This window comes from Acomys russatus, chromosome 7, assembly GCF_903995435.1.
Source record: "Acomys russatus chromosome 7, mAcoRus1.1, whole genome shotgun sequence".
Classification (NCBI taxonomy): Eukaryota; Metazoa; Chordata; class Mammalia; order Rodentia; family Muridae; genus Acomys; species Acomys russatus.
The window spans coordinates 51,518,545-51,534,487 of NC_067143.1; the positions used below are offsets into that span (position 1 = coordinate 51,518,545).

Below are 15,943 nucleotides of genomic sequence, written 5' to 3' on the forward strand. Positions count from 1 at the left end.
CAGGACGCGTATCAGGACCGCCTTTTCCTCTTCTTTGTAACTGACCCTCATTTGGGGCTGGGGAGAGCCATCTGCAGGGCTGGCCCGGCTGCTGCTGCTGTTGCCCTCAGCCCCCAGCACTGGGGCTCACTGAGGGGCCTTGCCTCTCTGCTCTGCTCCTTCCTGGGTTTGTGCTGGTGGCACCGTTGAGGCTTGAGTCTGCAAAATGGGGTAAGACTTCTCCTCTGCCCATCCAGGAAACAGCTGTCTTCCTCTACGCGGGTTTGTATCACGTATTCCTTGATCTCTCTGTGCTACTTCTGGGCTGGGCTGGGTTGGGCTGGCCAGAGCTCACAGGGGAAGAGCATCTTGGGAGGAGCTGCTTAGGACTTGCCTGAGCTCTAGTAGCGGTGACCTGTGACCCGAGGATCGTGGGTATGTGTGGGAGGGTCTGGCTGCAGAGAAAGATTTGGGATTAGCCGTGTCTGCGCGACTGAAGTGTCCCGGCTGATTGAATTCTGCAGCGTGTTGGTTGCTGTGGGTTCTAGGAAGGGCAGAGGTCAGTTCGGCTCCAGAGCAATTCAGGCACGAGGCAGGACTGACCGATTGCCTGGCCAGCGCCTCCAGGGACACTGAAAGGGGACGTCTGAGCTTCATGCTTCCTGAGGGGAGGTTGAGACTTTTGCATTAGGAGGCTGGTATTGGTGGAGTGGGAATGGGTGGACCATGAAGAGTGAGGAGAGGGACAGTGCTCAGCTGGGGAAGGGGCATCAAGGGGACCCCTCCCCTTTCTCTCTCTCTCCTCTCATTGTTGTAGTTATTCCTTTGCAAGGTAGAGGGCTACTGTGGGAGTTCATGTGTGTTCATGTGTTGTGTAGATGAGACGGTGCGTGTTGGGAAGGATGGTAGATGTCAGGAGTGACCAATGCACGCGTTTATGTGCAGAGCATTTTGTGTTTGTATTTGTGCTGTGTGTGGTATGCTTAAGTGTTTGGGGCACCTGTGGTGTGAAGCTTTCATGAGGGAGCAGTGTGTGCAGGGTATGGTTAGCGTGTTATGTGGTGTGCTTGTGTGGGTGTGTTAGAGTGTCTGGCATGGTTTCTGTATATACATACATACATACATATGCACACATATACATATATGTAGTATATATGTAGTGTATATGTGTATAGATAGTATGTATGTATGTGAGTGTATAGCGAATACATACATACATATATACTACATATGTATATGTGTGTAGTGTCTTCAGGCAGGTGTTTTGGGGCATAGTATAGTGTGTATATGTATGTACATATAAATACAGATATATAGATACACACACATATATGTGTGCATACACACAGATACACACACACACACATATATATATTGTCTGCAGGCAGGTGTTTAGGTACATAGTGGAGTGTGAGTGTGTGCACATGACCATGATCTGGTCCTTGAGTGCTGCTGGTACTTTGGCATCTCCCTGTACTGGAGCTGGCATACAGGGGTTCTCTTTCATTTAGGGCAACACCCAATGTTTCCCTGAGGACCACTGACTCCTTGGAAGAAAAGAAGGTGATGGGGGATTTCAGCCCTTACCTTTCCTGTACAGCATATTCTTCCAGCGTGGAGTTCACACTGCCAGTGTGATCGCCCTTGGATGGATAGTTGAGAGGGCTGAATAGGAGGTGCCATTTCAGTGTTCCCACTATAGGACCCCGTAGCCTAGCTAACCTCAAGAACAGAGGAGGGGTCCGTAGGTGATACGGAAGTGATGGGGCTGCGTGTGGCTTCCTTGTTTCTGAGGTGATTTATTCAGTTGTAAGTGTGGATTGAGATTCTTGACATGGGTCCATGGGGGCTTGTGATGAGAGCCTTTGCTGGCCGGGGTGTGCCCTGTGCATTGGGCAAGCAAATGGCCACATGTGCCAAATGTCCCTTGTGCTGAAAACTCACCCCTAGTTTAGAACCCCTGGTGACGACTGTGTGTGACAATAAGCTCAGAAATTATGCCAAACTGTGGTGCCAAGCAGCTCTCAGCCATCTCGAGAAACCTGCTCCAGCTTACTGCAGGCACCATAACCAAGCTCTTCCTCAGGCAAAGAGCTGTCCCTGTGCACACAGAGGCCCAGGCGGTAGAGGGCTCTCAGCTCAGGCGAGGGCTCACAGAATGGCTGTCCCAGGCAGAGAGGAGCCGCGAGAACAGGAAGAGAGCAATGTTTCTGAATTAGTATTTTTTTGTTTAATAGACTACAGTACATTATTCTGTATTATGAAAGTTTGCACACTCGCACTGGCAAAATCAAAGCAAATCGAAGTAAAGTAAGAACAGCGTTTTCAATAAAATCATCCCCAGACTTGGGGATGCATGCCTGTCACCGGGGTATCCCAGAGACAGAGACTAGTAGACCAGGAGTTCAAGGCCAATTGTTGCTATGTAGAACCCAGCTTAGTGCGCACACCTTTAACCCCAGTACTCTGGACTCATAGACAGGCAGATCTCTGTGAGTTCAAGATCAGTATAGTCTATATAATGAGTTCTAGGACAGCCAGAGTGTTTCATAGTGTGGCTATCAAGAGAGGGGTGGGGAAGGAGGGAGGGAGGGAGAGAGAAAAAGAGAGGGAGGGAGGGAGAGAGAAAAAGAGAGAGGGGGAGAGGGAGGGAGGGAAAGAGAGAGGAAGGGAGGGAGAGAGAAAGAGAGAGAGGGGGAGAGGGAAGGAAAGAGAAAGAGAGAGGGAGGGAGGGAGGGAGAGAGAGAAAGGGGGAAGGGAGGGAGGGAAGGAGAAAACTTTGGGCTGTATGAGACCTTATTTCAAAAAATAAATTTTTGGGGGAGTTTAAAGACAGGATTTTTCTGTATAGCCAAAACATCTCACTTTGAAAACAAGGTACCAACTGTCTTGTGTGTGTCACTCTGTTGGTACTGGCCCCACTAAGCTGAGCATCTGCTAGGCCCATTCTGATGTCTAGGCCATCCCCCTAACTTACTGCATAGCCAAGGTCCCATGCTGCTGGGCCTCAAGCTCAGAGCTTCTCTGTCCCTGGCTGAATTTGTTCACCCAGAGTATTTGTTAAACACCTACTACGTGCAGAGGAAAACAAGAAGGAAAAGGGGAGTTGCTTCCTGGCTTTCTTCCCCATCCATGGCAGTTCATTTCAACTGTCAACTCGATAGCTAAAATCATGGGATTAACAAGGGACACCAGTGTGGGGTCATCTTGATCAGGTTTATTGAGATGGCACGGCTCAGCCACTGTGGATGACATTACCCTGGACTGTGTACAAAGCACAGAATGAGGTGCGCACCATCATCTGTTACCCTCTGCTTCCTGAGTGTGGTTGCATTATGACCGGCTGCCTCACGCTCCTGCCACCGTGACTTGCCCTTCATTGCCGGTCTGCCCTGGAAGAGTGAGGCAGAGTAAGCTCTCCCCTTACGCTGGTTTTGCCAGGGCATTTTATCACAGCAACTGGAAAAGAAAAACAACATCCCTGGTGTCCCCGTTGGCTGGTGTGGGTGCTGAGGGGATCCTGAGGAGAGAGAAAAGTTCTGATGTGACTGGGTCCAGCCTGGCATGTGGTGCCTCTCCCTGCCATCCTCCCACTGTGCCTATGAGTGAAGTTTGATTTGTTTGTGGAATGTCTGCCCTTTGCACTCATTTATACGCTCTAGCCCATGTACCCCTACTTGTCCTACCCCGTAAATCTTCCTTCACCAGTCTGGATCATGGCCAGATGTGGCTGGAGGCTTGCATGCCTGGATAATTACAGGGAAATCTGACAGGATCCTAGGAGTCCATGGCCTCCAGCCCTCAGGCCTACTAGACATCACTCTGTGCCCAAGGACTGTGTCAGGCCCAGGGGGCATCCTTGTGAAGTTTTGAGAAGGGCCACGGCAGAAGCCCAGCGTACTCGCTTGTGGTTTTTCTAGGCTGTCTGGGACACAATGGCGGGGCTGAGTGAGCCGGTCTTTTGGCTCCAGTGCAAGTAGCTGCTTACCCCCACCCCCAGGCTTTGGTTTCTGTCCAGGCAGTACTGTGACCTCTCAGGACCCCCTGTTCCCTCCCTTCCCGCACCCCCCCCCCTCACCAGTGGGGGAGAGAGGTGACATTTCCTGTCTCTCCCCTCCTGGGCTGACCTGAGAAGCAGGTGGGCTGAGCGTGTGAAGTGTTCCAGTCTGCTACTTCCTCAAGGCAGACAGCAAGACTAGCCCAGCACAAACAACTCAGCCCAGGGAGAATATGTTAAGTGCCCCCCCCCCCCCACCTCCTGGAGCCTCTGCTGCCACTGCCACCTGCTCCTCACGCCTCCCTGCTCCCTGATGGCTCTTCTCACACCAAGAAAGTGGGTCAGAATGTAGGGCGGCTGCAGTTGACAACCAGTGCCCCCTTGCACTGGCCCCTACCCCACCCAGCTGAGCGAGTGCTGCCACAGGGGCAGGGCAAAGCAAGGCAAGGGCGTGGGAGTGGGGATGAGGGGTGGGGCAGGAGGGGGCAGAGTAGAGGAAGTTACAAGTTCAAGGGTGTGTGTCTGTGTTCAGAATTCAGCTCCAGCTCACCATCCTCTCACTCTGACTGACTGTGACCCTCCACTGCCTTCTGGATGTGTTCCAAGTGTCTCGGCCCGGTCCTCAAGCCCCCCCGCCAGCTAGCCACCTGCTGTGTTAAGCCCCAGTTGTACATAGAGATGACCTGTGACTCTCCAGGAAGGATGGACCATCCTGGAACTCAGCCTGCCCTCCTGGGGCCTTCCCAGGCATTGCCATCTCCCCACTGCCGCCACAAGCCTTTCCCAGAGATAGCCATGCAATCCCACCTTCCAGTACTGGGAGGTGTTAGAAGCAAGGTCTTGGGAGTTTTGTCGGCACATGTCCATCATCCTGAAACTCCGGAGGAGGTGGCAGAAGAATCAGAAGTTTGAGATGCTCCTCACTACACGAGATCTTCCCCCTCAAATGTCTAAGCATCTTTATCTAGTTCTCCAATGTCTGCTTAAAAACAACAACAACAACAACAACTGTATTTTGTGCATATGGTTGTTTTGCCAGCTTGTTTGTGAACCCTGTGGCTGCCTGATACCCAAGAAGGCCAGAAAGCGGCCAGACCCCTTACAACTGGCGTTACAGATGATTGCGAGGCACCATGTGGGTGCTGGACATTGATCGCAGCTCCCCTGGAAGAGCGGCCAGTCATCTTAACTGCTGAGCCTTCTTTCCATCCCCCTGGCTCCTCCATTTCCTACTGAGTGGCTTGTGGGCACCCGTGTAAATACGAATAGAGTGCTACTTCGTATAGGACTGTTGATGGAATACGTGAGTTGTTTGTGATGCACCATCTGGGCTCTGTTGTAGGCCAGGTTCTAATACCAGCTGCTCATTGGGTCAGCATCCCCCACCCCCACCCCACCACCCTCTGCCAATACTCACAAAGGAACAAGTTGTCCCTATTGCTTTCCCAGTTCACACAGGGGACCCATGTTCTGTCTTGTGTCAGTGACTTCCCACAAATGGGTCTGTACACTTCTAATGCTGCATTGTGGTGCCTTTGGGCATGTTTCCTGGGGTCTCTGAGTCTTGAGTTTCTCTTGGCATTGAAATAACATACCATGTGTGGCTGACTCAGCACAGCCCTGGGCATCCAGAAAGGCAGAGTGGATGGTGGCCGCTGTTCTTAGTGGGTCTCTCGTTAGCAGGGACCATGTACTGGGCGAGTGGGTCTGACACCTGGCGTGGGCAAGACTGGGTGAGTGAGTGAGTAAGAGGTGAGATAGTCTTGGTCAGAACTGGTTAGAGGCCTGTTTCGGGGGTATTAACTGTGATTGAGCCCAACCCCATGTGACCTGCCCCAGGAAGCATTTTCTAAGTCCAGTGCCCATTGGCCACAGCAGCCAAGCAAAGTAAAGCTAGAACCCCTTCCCCAGAGCAGAGCGATGCCACCACCTGCGACCCCATGTTTGCCACACTCATCTTATGACAGCCACCCAACAACCTTAAGCTTTTATTGATTCTCGGAGCAGGCTTTGCCCTAGGCAGCGCACTGTGCCCCAAGGCCCCCTTGCAATAGGTGTTCCGTAGGCGCTCCACTCTTTCCCCCCCTTAATTCATTTATCTCATTACTTTACAACCTGATCGAAGCCCCTTCTTTCCTCTCCTCCTAGGCCCACCCTCACACCCCTCTCCTTCTCCGAGAAGGGGAGGCTCCCGTGGGTACCAGCCCACCCTGGCACATTAAGTTGCAGCAAGACTTAAGTGCATCCCGGCCCACTGAGGCCAGACATTCCCAGCCTGTGGAAAAGGGATCCAAAGGCAGGCAACAGAGTCAGAGACAGCCCCTACTCCCAATTGTTAGGGGACCCACATGATGCCTAAACTGCTAACATACATGGAGGGGCCCTAGGTTCAGCCCATGCATGCTCTCTGGTTGGTGGTTCAGGTTCTGTGAGCTCCCATGCCCCCAGGTTAGTTTACTCTGTAGGTCTTCTTGTGCTGTCCTTGGCCCCTCCAGCACCCTCGCTTCTTCCACAAGACTCCCTGAGGAGCTCTGCCTATTGGTTGGCTGTGGGTCTCTGCATCTGTTTCCATCAGCTGCTGGATGAAGCCTCTCAGAAGACAGCCACGCTAGCATCTTGTCTGTAAGCACAGACATTAATAGTGTCAGGGGCTGGGAGCCCCGCTCTTACTTCTGTTACAAAGGTGAAGTTAGTTAGTAGGCTGTCACGTTGCTGTGAGTGGGGACGTGCTGGTGTGCAGCTGGGGAGTCAGGGAAGTAAGGCTTCCTGGAGACAGCAGTTGTAATGGCAACACTGTAGCCTGGGAAGGCTCTGAGACAGCCACCGAAAGGTGAGCCATGACTCTTTTTCACAGAGACTGTGGTGTGCCAGCATTCAGGGGCTAAGATCTGGGCTGGGGAGACGGCTCAGCCAGTACCGTGCATTCTTTGCAAGCATGGAGCCTTGTGTGGATTCACATGGCATATGTGAAATGAAGCCAGGGGTGTTGGTGTGCATCTGGCATCTCCACTCTGGGGAGCAGGGATGAGGAGATTACTGGGGCTTGCTGGCTAGTCAGCCTGGCCTACTTGGTGAGTTACAGGTAGTGAGAGACCCCCCCAAAAAAGGTAAAGTGGTGCCTGACCACGGACACCCAACACTTTCCTCTACACACACACTCACATGTGTAGGAGAACATCTGCACATGCGTGACATAAGACATAAACATACCCCAGAGTTCCTTTACTTAAAATACTTAGCATTTGTTCCAGATGGTTCTTTCTCAGAGACTTGAGACCGACCTCGTTTATGCTCAGCATACCATACAGGAAAATAACAGAGAGAAAGAGTGTTTTTTTTTTTTTTTTTTAACTCCCCTATTATTTATTTGGGCACATTTCCTTTCAAACTCTCTCTTTTCTTTCTGTTTTTATAAAATAGAAATTTTTACTATAATATTCACATTGTGGTGTGCCAACCTGTGGGTTTTAGCGTATCCACAAGGTTGTGGTTCTGTAAGTACTGTCTAAGTCCGGAATGTTGTTACCTTCTGAAGAAACCGTGAACCCATGAGCGCTGGTCTCCCTTCCTCTCTCTAGCCCTCGCCTCCCAGCACCCAGCCCTCACCAATCCACTTTCAGTCTCCATACATTTGCTTAGTCTGTACATTTCAGGTAGGTGGGGTCACACAGTGTGTGGCCTCTTCATCAACTGACCATATGCTTTCAGGGCTCGTTTATGTTGTAGCATGGATCAGTATTTCATCCCCTCATTGTATTGTTCTGCCGCATTAAAAAAAAAAAAAAAAAAAAAAAAATATATATATATATATATATATATATTCACTTTATCATGTGTCAGATGTTCTCTCTTTTGTGGCTATTTTAAGGGATGGTTACTGTGGACACCCAGGGATAATCCTCTTAAAGACAGTCTTTGCTTTCTTGGGTCTGTACCTAGGAGTGAACCAGATGGGTAACATCTTAACTCTCTTTAGCTTTTTGGAGGCTCCTTTCAAAAGTGGAGTCTGGGGCTTGGAGAGATGGCTCAGAGGTTAAGTGCACTGACTGCTCTTCCAAAGGTCATGAGTTCAATTCCCAGCAACCACATGGTGGCTCACAACCATCTATAATGAGATCTGGTGCCCTCTTCTGGCCTGCAGGTGTACATGCAGGCAGAGCACTATATAAATAAATAACAAAACCAAAAAAGCAAAAACAAAAAAAAAACCAAAAGTGGATCCTGTCTTTCAAAGTGGCCGCCGCACCACTGTCCACTTTACGCTCTCACCAACAGTGTGTGAGCGTTTCACTCTCTCTAGGTTCTTGTCACCTTAGCTGTATTGTCCCTTCTTTATTATAGCTGTTTTAGTGGGTGTGAGGGGTTGGCATTGGCTGATAGAGAAGAATGTGTGCTCTTCGTCACTGAGCCATGTCTCCAGCCCTCTTCATCAATGTATCTTTGCAGTAAGCTTTGAAACTGGCAAGGGCATGCCTTCCAAATTTGTCCTATTCTTTGCAAGACTGTTTTTGACAATTCTGCTCCCTCACATTTCCCTGAGAGTTTTGGGGATTGGTTTGTCACAGGCATTCCCCACGTTAGGTTCCAGCTGGTCTGCTGCGGTAACAAATGCCTTAGGGTGCCAAAAATTTTTAAATCTTGTATCTGACAAGGCTCTCTGTCTGTGTTACCATGTGGCAGAAAATTCAGATCATTGCTGAATTTAGCAGCAGCAGCAGCAGCAGCAGAAAGGCAGGGCGGCAGACAAAGTGGTACTTCACCAGGGTGTCCAGGCCCTAACCCTCAGAGCCCATGAATGGTGTGCTGTGTGTGGCAACGGGACAGTGAGCTTTTGCCGGTGGGCTTCAAGTTCTAATCTGCTGCTGGCCTTAAAATAGAGAGGACATTCTGGATTCACCCAGCTGGGCCCAGTGTCACTTCAAGGGGCTCTAAAGGTGAGAGGGCAGAGGGCAGATCTGAGTGACACAGTGTAGTGAGAACTCACCTTCTTATTTTTTTTTTTAATTTTTTTTAAATTTAATTTTAATTTATGTGCATTGGTTTCAGATCTTGGAGTTACAGACAATTGTGGGCTGTCATGTGGGTGCTGGGAATTGAACCCAGGTCCTTTGGAAGAGCAGGAAATGCTCTTAACTACTGAGCCATTTCTCTAGCCCATAACTCACCTTCTTTTGCTGGCTTTGAAGGTGGAGGCAGGAGGCTGTTGGACAGGGAAGGAGGGCTCCTAGAAGCCAGAAAGATAGGAAGCAGATTTGCCTCAGACTCTCCAGAAGGAGCCAAGGGCTGCTGGTGCCTTGATTTTAGCCCAGGGAGGCCCATCTTGAACTTCTGAAGCACAGACTATGGGTAAATTTGTGTTGTGTGAAGCCATTGACTTTGGGGGACTTTGTAATGGTAGCTGCATCAAATGGGTCTGAGAGGTTTGGGGACTCATGCACAGCCTCTTCTATGTACCTGGCTGGAAGTGGCATGGGGCATCATTGGGCAGAACAAGTCTCAAGGTGGTGTCTACCTCCTTAGGACTGGAGATGCTTGCCATTCCCACGTACCTAGCCTCAGGGAAACAGCAGTGTTACCCATAGGACTATCTATTACATCTTTGATGCCTGCAGCATTCGTTTCTATGATCTAAAATCCAAAAAATAAAGCCAGGTGTAGTGGTGGATGCCTTTAGTGCCAGCACTGGGAGGCAGAGGCAGGCGGATCTCTGTGAGTTTGAGGCCAGCCTGGTCTACATAGTGAGTTTAAGGACAACTAGAGTCACATTGTGAGACCCTGCTGTGAAACAAACAAACCAACCAACCAACAAACCCCCAAATAGTCAGGCATAGGAGTGCATGGCTTTAATACCAGCACTTGGAAGGCAGAGGCAGGACAATCACTGTGACTTTAAAGGCCTGCCTAGTCTCCATTGTAAGTTGCAGGCCAGAGAGGTCTACATAGTAAGATTCTGCTTAAAAAAAAAAAAAAAAGTCTCTGTATATGTGTGTAGTATATGTGTGTTTGTGCACACATGTGTGTGGAGGCTGGAGGTCAATGTAGCTGTCTTCCCCTCTCATTCTTCACCTTATTTTTTGAAGCAGGGTCTCTCACTCAATATGGAGATTTTTCTGAACTCCGAGCTTTCTATGTAGGCCAGACTGTGTGATCAGAGCATCCCCCAGGATTTGCTTGTCTTTGCCTCCCCAGCACTGGGGTTACAGGAGCACACTGCCTCGGCCAATTTTTATGCGGGTACCGGGCATTCAAACTCAGGCCCTCATGCTTGTGAAGTGGGAAAGTTATCCACCGAGCCATCTCCCCATCCCCTAATCTCTTAAGTAGACTTCCTAAACTACTAGTGACTTGTGAAGGTGGGCGTGGACAATAGTAATCTCCAGAGCCTCTTCTGCTTGCTTCATGGGACCACAGGTTATGTCCCAGACATAGGTGATTGGACCAGGGGCTGGGATACCTAGTCAAAGCTGACCAATCAGATTTCTCTCCTGGGAATTTGGAATGGGGCCATGCAGTCAGTTAGCAGCGGGAGCTGAGAGATGGGCAGGGGAGAAGCAGGCTTGGAGTGTGAGTCACATGCAAGCCCAAAGGATGGAGGAGCAGAAAAATCCCTGAGTAAGCGGAGCGAGCTGCTCCACAGAGACAATGGAGCAGCCGCACAGACAGCCTTGCAGCCAGGAGGACCTGCAGCCCCAGAAGGAGCAGTGGAGACAGGGAGCCACAGACTGAGGCTCCGATGGCGTCCCTGTTCTCAGCTCCGGCCCCAGCTCATCCTGCCTTCTCCTCCTTCCCGTGAGATTTTTGACCTCCTTATAGGACCCCGTCCCCTCTGTCTCTTGAGCTAGCCTGAACCTTAACCAGGAAGGACACTGCTGGTCTTTTTTTTTTTTTCTTTTGGGGGAACCCAGGTGTGACATGAGGCTCAGGTTGTGGGGCACAGGCAGGGCTGGGGGTGAACCAGATGCAGCTGCTCATACCTGCAAGGCTGGCTGGGATCGTGGTCTCAGGTTAAATTGGTGCCTGCCATGCACGGAAAGTCTGTGTGGTGTTGCACACGTTGGGGGGGGGGGGTCTTGGAAACTGAAAATACCCCGAGGAGCCTCTTTTCCGATACTGTTAAAGGCAAGAAGTACATAGAGTTTGGAGTGGTGGCGCTTGGCTAATTAGCTGGACGGGCTGAGGCACTGTTGACTATGGAGGCTTTTATGGAGGCTAGGATCTGCATCTTGCAATGGGATTGTCCAGGATCAACACGGTCCTGGGAAAAGTACTTAAAGGCACGCATGAGGAATAACAAACTTGCGGGAGAACGAGGCAGCTGCTGTTGTTTCAGGAAGCTACGAGAGTCCTGGCTTCCTGAAGGAGGCGGCCTCCCGTGCTGACTAAGGTAGTAAGTAGCAGGACATTCCCCACTGATGGCTGTACTTCCTGCACTGTCTGCCCTTCACCTCAGCACCTTTCATTTATTCCTCTTCCCCTCTGCCTTTTGTCGGTTCTTCCTGCCTTTTTGAAACACAAGTTTTAGGAAACAGTGGGCTGGATTAAGGATTAAGGTACTAGCCCCGCCCCCTGTGCTCCCCCTCCCCCCCCCCGGGAGTGAGGCCCAGTCTAAAGCAGGTCTGGGTCCTGGCCTAGCTAGCCCCTTGTTTGCTGTGGTCCAGTTAATTATCTGTGAAGTGGGAGTTGGAATATCCGGTCTACGATGAGAACTAATTAGCTGCTCATTAAAGCTCCCCCCTTCCCTCTCTCCCCTGCTTGGTGAATACTGTTCCTTCTGGCCTTAGGTGTGTCTCATCCTTTTCAGCAGCCTCTGGAGTGGCTTTCCCTCTCTCAGTTGTTTATGCTGTCTGAGCGTGAGAGCTTTTTTGTTTCTCTCAGAGCCCGGGCTTCCAAGGCCTGGAGGTGAGCAAAGCTTGGAAGCCACAGGCTTTTCACTTCTGTGGTGTTCCGGAGAAGTACGGAGCTCCTAACTCCTAGCCTGGAGTTTGCTGTTTCAGACTGGGTGGTCTGCGTTTCTCCCCACCCCCCGCCTTAACTTTAACAAGTAGCACACCCCTGGCCAATTGTGGCATCTTCACACTCCCAGCACTGATAAATATTAATAAGGAGAAGAGGCGCCAGGGCCCTTGGGGAGTGCTTGAGGGAATGCTGGGCCAAGCTCTCCTTTGCAAGCAGTGCTCAGACCCATTAATATTCCCAGGGCCCCAGGAGGGAGGGAGAGAGGGAGGGAGGCCCAAGGCTGTGAGACCCCACAGAGCCACAGGCCTGGATACCTGCTGAGCGGCTTCTGGGAAAGATTCAGGCCTGACTGCTCACCTGGTGGAGCTGTCTCTCTTTCCTGGTCTATCCCATCTCTCTCTCTGCTTCAGGCTTTCTGTTCCCTTCCCTGGTTCTCTTTTCCTCCCATCTCTTGTTCTGCCCTGGTCTCTCGTTCAGTTCTCTTCTGCCTTCCCCCAGTGATGGCTAAGAAATTGTGGGCTGGATGAAGGCGTGTGGGTGAGGGGCCTCAGGCTCCCAAATACAGCTCTAAGAGGGCAAAAGGGTTGTCACGGCGGACAGATGGCACTTTCCTTCCTTCCTTCCTTTAAGATTTATTCATTTTTTTGATTTATTCATTTATTATGTATACAATGTTCTGCCTGCATGTATGCCTGCAGGCCAACAGAGGGCAGTAGATCTCATTTTAGATGGTTATGAGCCATCATGTGGTGGCTGGGAATTGAACTCAGGACCTTTGGAAGAGCAGCCAGTGCTCTTAACCTCTGAGCCATCTCTCCAGCCCCACAAATGGCACTTTTCAAGATCCTGGGACTGACTATATTGCCATCTGACCTCACACCCAGTGCTCTATGCTGTGACCATAGGCATCTCTCCCTACCTCACCCCTGACCCTCCCCTCTTTCCTGGGCCTCTGTCCCTCGGTGAAGCAAGGCAGTTCGTTTCTTTATCTGTTCAACTAATATTTATTGAGCCCTTGCTACCTGCTATTATTTAATATGCAGTTGTACAGTAGCGAGGCGTGCCCTTGTGTGTGTTTGGGATTCACCTGTGGACAAGAGAGAGAGTCCACTGTTGTGGTGTGGGCATGCTAGCAGGGCAGGCAGGGAAGGCATGAAGTAAAGCTCGTGTCAGCTCAGGGGGGCTGAGGAGAAAGAATCAAGAGAAGGGTGGGGGGGAGGGGTAGCAGGGCTTGAAGGCAGTAGGTATTTGGGAAGAACATTCAGGCTAGGAGAATAGGGTGGAGAAACTTCTAGAGCGAAGGCCTTGTGCAGGGGGTCACCTGGTGGAAGAAGGAATGGTAAGGAGCAGAGAGGCCAGAGAGCGTGAGGCTGAGGAGGAAGAAGGCCGAGTGGCAGGAAGGTGACAGGGAGGGGAAGAGGTGAGGCCGGAACACAGGGACCTTGCAGGCATTCGGGGCTTTTCCTGTGTGTGAGCTGCGTGGAAAAAGGAGAGCATCGGGTGGCTGGTCCTAGGAGCTGGCCTGCTCTGAGGCTTTGCTGGTGCCTCTAGGACACTCCAGGCCTCTGTCTTTGGCCCTGCCTCAGGATCGCCTACAGGAGATTGGTTGGGCTAAAGCCATTAACCCTGGCTTCCCCTCTCTTTCCACAGAGTGTTCAAGAAGGCAAGCCCCAATGGAAAGGTGAGTCTGTGGTGCACGCTGGCTCTTCACGCTCGTCCCCACACTCTGGGTGCCTCTGTGGACTAGGAGAGGAAGCAGCATTCCTAGGGAGAGCCAGGCACTGCTAGCTGTCTAGGGTGGACACAGCTCTGTCCTCAGGAGCCCTCAGTTCTAACGGGAAGGCAGGAGGTGAGGAGGAGCCTCCCCTTCTGTGTGGGCTTCAGGGAGCCCCAGCTGTGGAGAGATGGTTCGGACAACAGTGTGAGTGTGAGAAACAGACAAGCCTACCACAGGGATGCCATCGAGTCCCCTGGTGTCCAGAGATCATGGTGTCACCTCATTCTTCTTTCTCCAGAGGTTTTCAGAATCTGGATTCCTTTTTTTTTTTTTCCTTCCACCGGCCCCAGGCTGTACCCTGTTTTACTTTCTGTTCAGCAAATAGGCGGTGCTGACATCACACTATGCCAGGGCTGAGCTGCCTCCTCTGGCGGTCGGGAGTGTACTGAGCTAAGGGAGACACAGTGCTCATAGTTCAGAACTCTGTCATCTCCCATCAAGTGCCAACTGTGAGACGCTGGGATGCCCGGCGACTGTAAGACCTTGCCTGGTGTGTGTGTGTGTGTGTGTGTGTGTACGTGCGCCAGCCATGGCTTCCTCTGGAGGTGACACAGTTCTAGGCAAAGTGAGGTGAAAAGTGGGCGCTCTAGGTGGAGCATAAAAATCCACAGAAATGTGGGCCATTCCAGGGTACTGTCCAAGTGAGCAGATAGGGCAGAGATGAGGAAGGTGCAGGGACCCATGGCAGGAGTCCTGTGGCTGGCCTTAGCAGCTCACACACCCTGAGTTGCTGTGTGCGTTTCCACGTCTCCATTTGGTGTCCATAGCTGACATCGCTAATCTTTTAACCTTTCCTGCTGAGCTGGAATCTATCCTATCTTGGATTCCTTGGCAATCCAGGGCCCGGAGGCATCCCAGACTATTCAATTAGATTTGGTACTCAGAATGAAATCCATTTGTCATCCTTATGTTCCAGGCACAGAGGAATGGTCAAAGAGTTCTCAGAGAGGCACAGCTATTATATTTGCATGTAAGGTGTGAACCGTCCCTGCCGGAGGCTGCCTGATGTCACAGGGACTGGTGTGGTCACCCTTGAGAGGCACGGTGGAGTGGAATGGTCGAGACCAAGGGCAGGTTAAGGAGGAGCAGGGGGCATCTAGGATGGTGCTCGCAGTTTTGAGCCAGTGGAGCTCTATGTGGCTCAGGGCTCTCTCTCGCTGGCTGGTGCCTGGGTAGGGAGCTAGCTCCCCCACTCCTCAGTGACCCAGAAACAACATCCTCATTTAAATGGCTCCTGGCCTGGTGCAGGGAGACAGAGCTGCAGAGCCCAGAGCCAGCCTCAGCACTTGCTAGCAACTCCTCAGTAGTCTTTGGCTTGAAGAACTCTCGAGGCCTCAGTGTGTTTGTCTAAAAACAAGAAGAATAATAACTCATTCCTAGGGCTTTGGGAGTCAGAGGTGTTTGCAAACTTTTCAAAGGTCTGTTATCATCAATATTAGGTTTGGGGCGAGGGGCCACATTAGGGGTTAGGAATGTGTGTAGGTATCAGCGTTAGCTTCGGGGCAGGGCCCCATGTTTTGCTGTCCCACAGCCACTAATGCTCTTGTGCCTCTTTTCCCCAGCTCACAGTCTACCTGGGAAAGCGGGACTTTGTGGACCACATTGACCTCGTGGACCCCGTGGGTGAGTGCTGGACAGTGGGCCAGGGAAGAGCTCCATCTCCAGGGAGTCCTGGTACCCAGAGTGGGTGGGCATGGCTTCCGGCTTCAGGAGGCAAGCTTCTGGGCAGCTCCTCCCTATTCGAGAGAGAGGCCTCTTTGGCTGCTCCAAGGTTGGGAGGAGGCCCTAATGGACCGCGGCAGCCACGGCTTATGTAAGGCTTACTGTGCAGCACTGATAACTCCTGCACTCCAGACCGAATGAGGCACAGAGAGGCTCAGCAACTTGTTCCAGGTCAGAGAGCTAGTGGGTCCAATGGTCTGATTCTAGCCCCCAGCTCTTCTATTTTCTGGGGAAATCCTCTTTAGGACTCCCGAAGTAGGGGCCGTCCCCACCTACGTGGGGCTCTGTAGAAGATGCTTAGTCACAGCTGAGATTGGTTCCCAAGGTCTTGTCTGAGTTCAGGGTTTCTTGCCCTTGGATCTGTTGCCATCTTCGTCTGGATTATTCTCTGTTGGTGGCATCTGCCTGGTACATTGCAGGATGTTTGCCAGCATCCATGGCCCCTGCCCATTAGGTACCAAAACTACCCCTACCACCACTACAGTTAAGACAATTTGCTAAATGACCCTGTG

General features: G+C 51.3%; 2 protein-coding genes across 12 annotated transcripts in view; one reads left to right on the top strand and one right to left on the bottom strand.

The window, feature by feature from the left end:
* The window catches only part of Serpinh1 (serpin family H member 1), a 671,742-nt gene that overhangs the window by 208,145 nt on the left and 447,654 nt on the right, over positions 1-15,943 (bottom strand). The window lies entirely within an intron of this gene.
* Positions 1-15,943, top strand: part of Arrb1 (arrestin beta 1) — a 68,408-nt gene that overhangs the window by 36,044 nt on the left and 16,421 nt on the right. For 6 of the 9 annotated variants that reach the window (XM_051149016.1, XM_051149018.1, XM_051149019.1 and 3 more), the window contains exons 1-3: positions 10,695-10,765; positions 13,583-13,613; positions 15,272-15,332. In XM_051149016.1, the coding sequence (XP_051004973.1) occupies positions 10,710-10,765; positions 13,583-13,613; positions 15,272-15,332 (148 nt within the window). In that variant the 5' untranslated portion in view covers positions 10,695-10,709. Of the gene's footprint in view, positions 1-86; positions 211-10,694; positions 10,766-13,582; positions 13,614-15,271; positions 15,333-15,943 lie in introns of those variants that run through there. The other 3 variants (XM_051149020.1, XM_051149024.1, XM_051149021.1) reach the window with 2 other exon arrangements.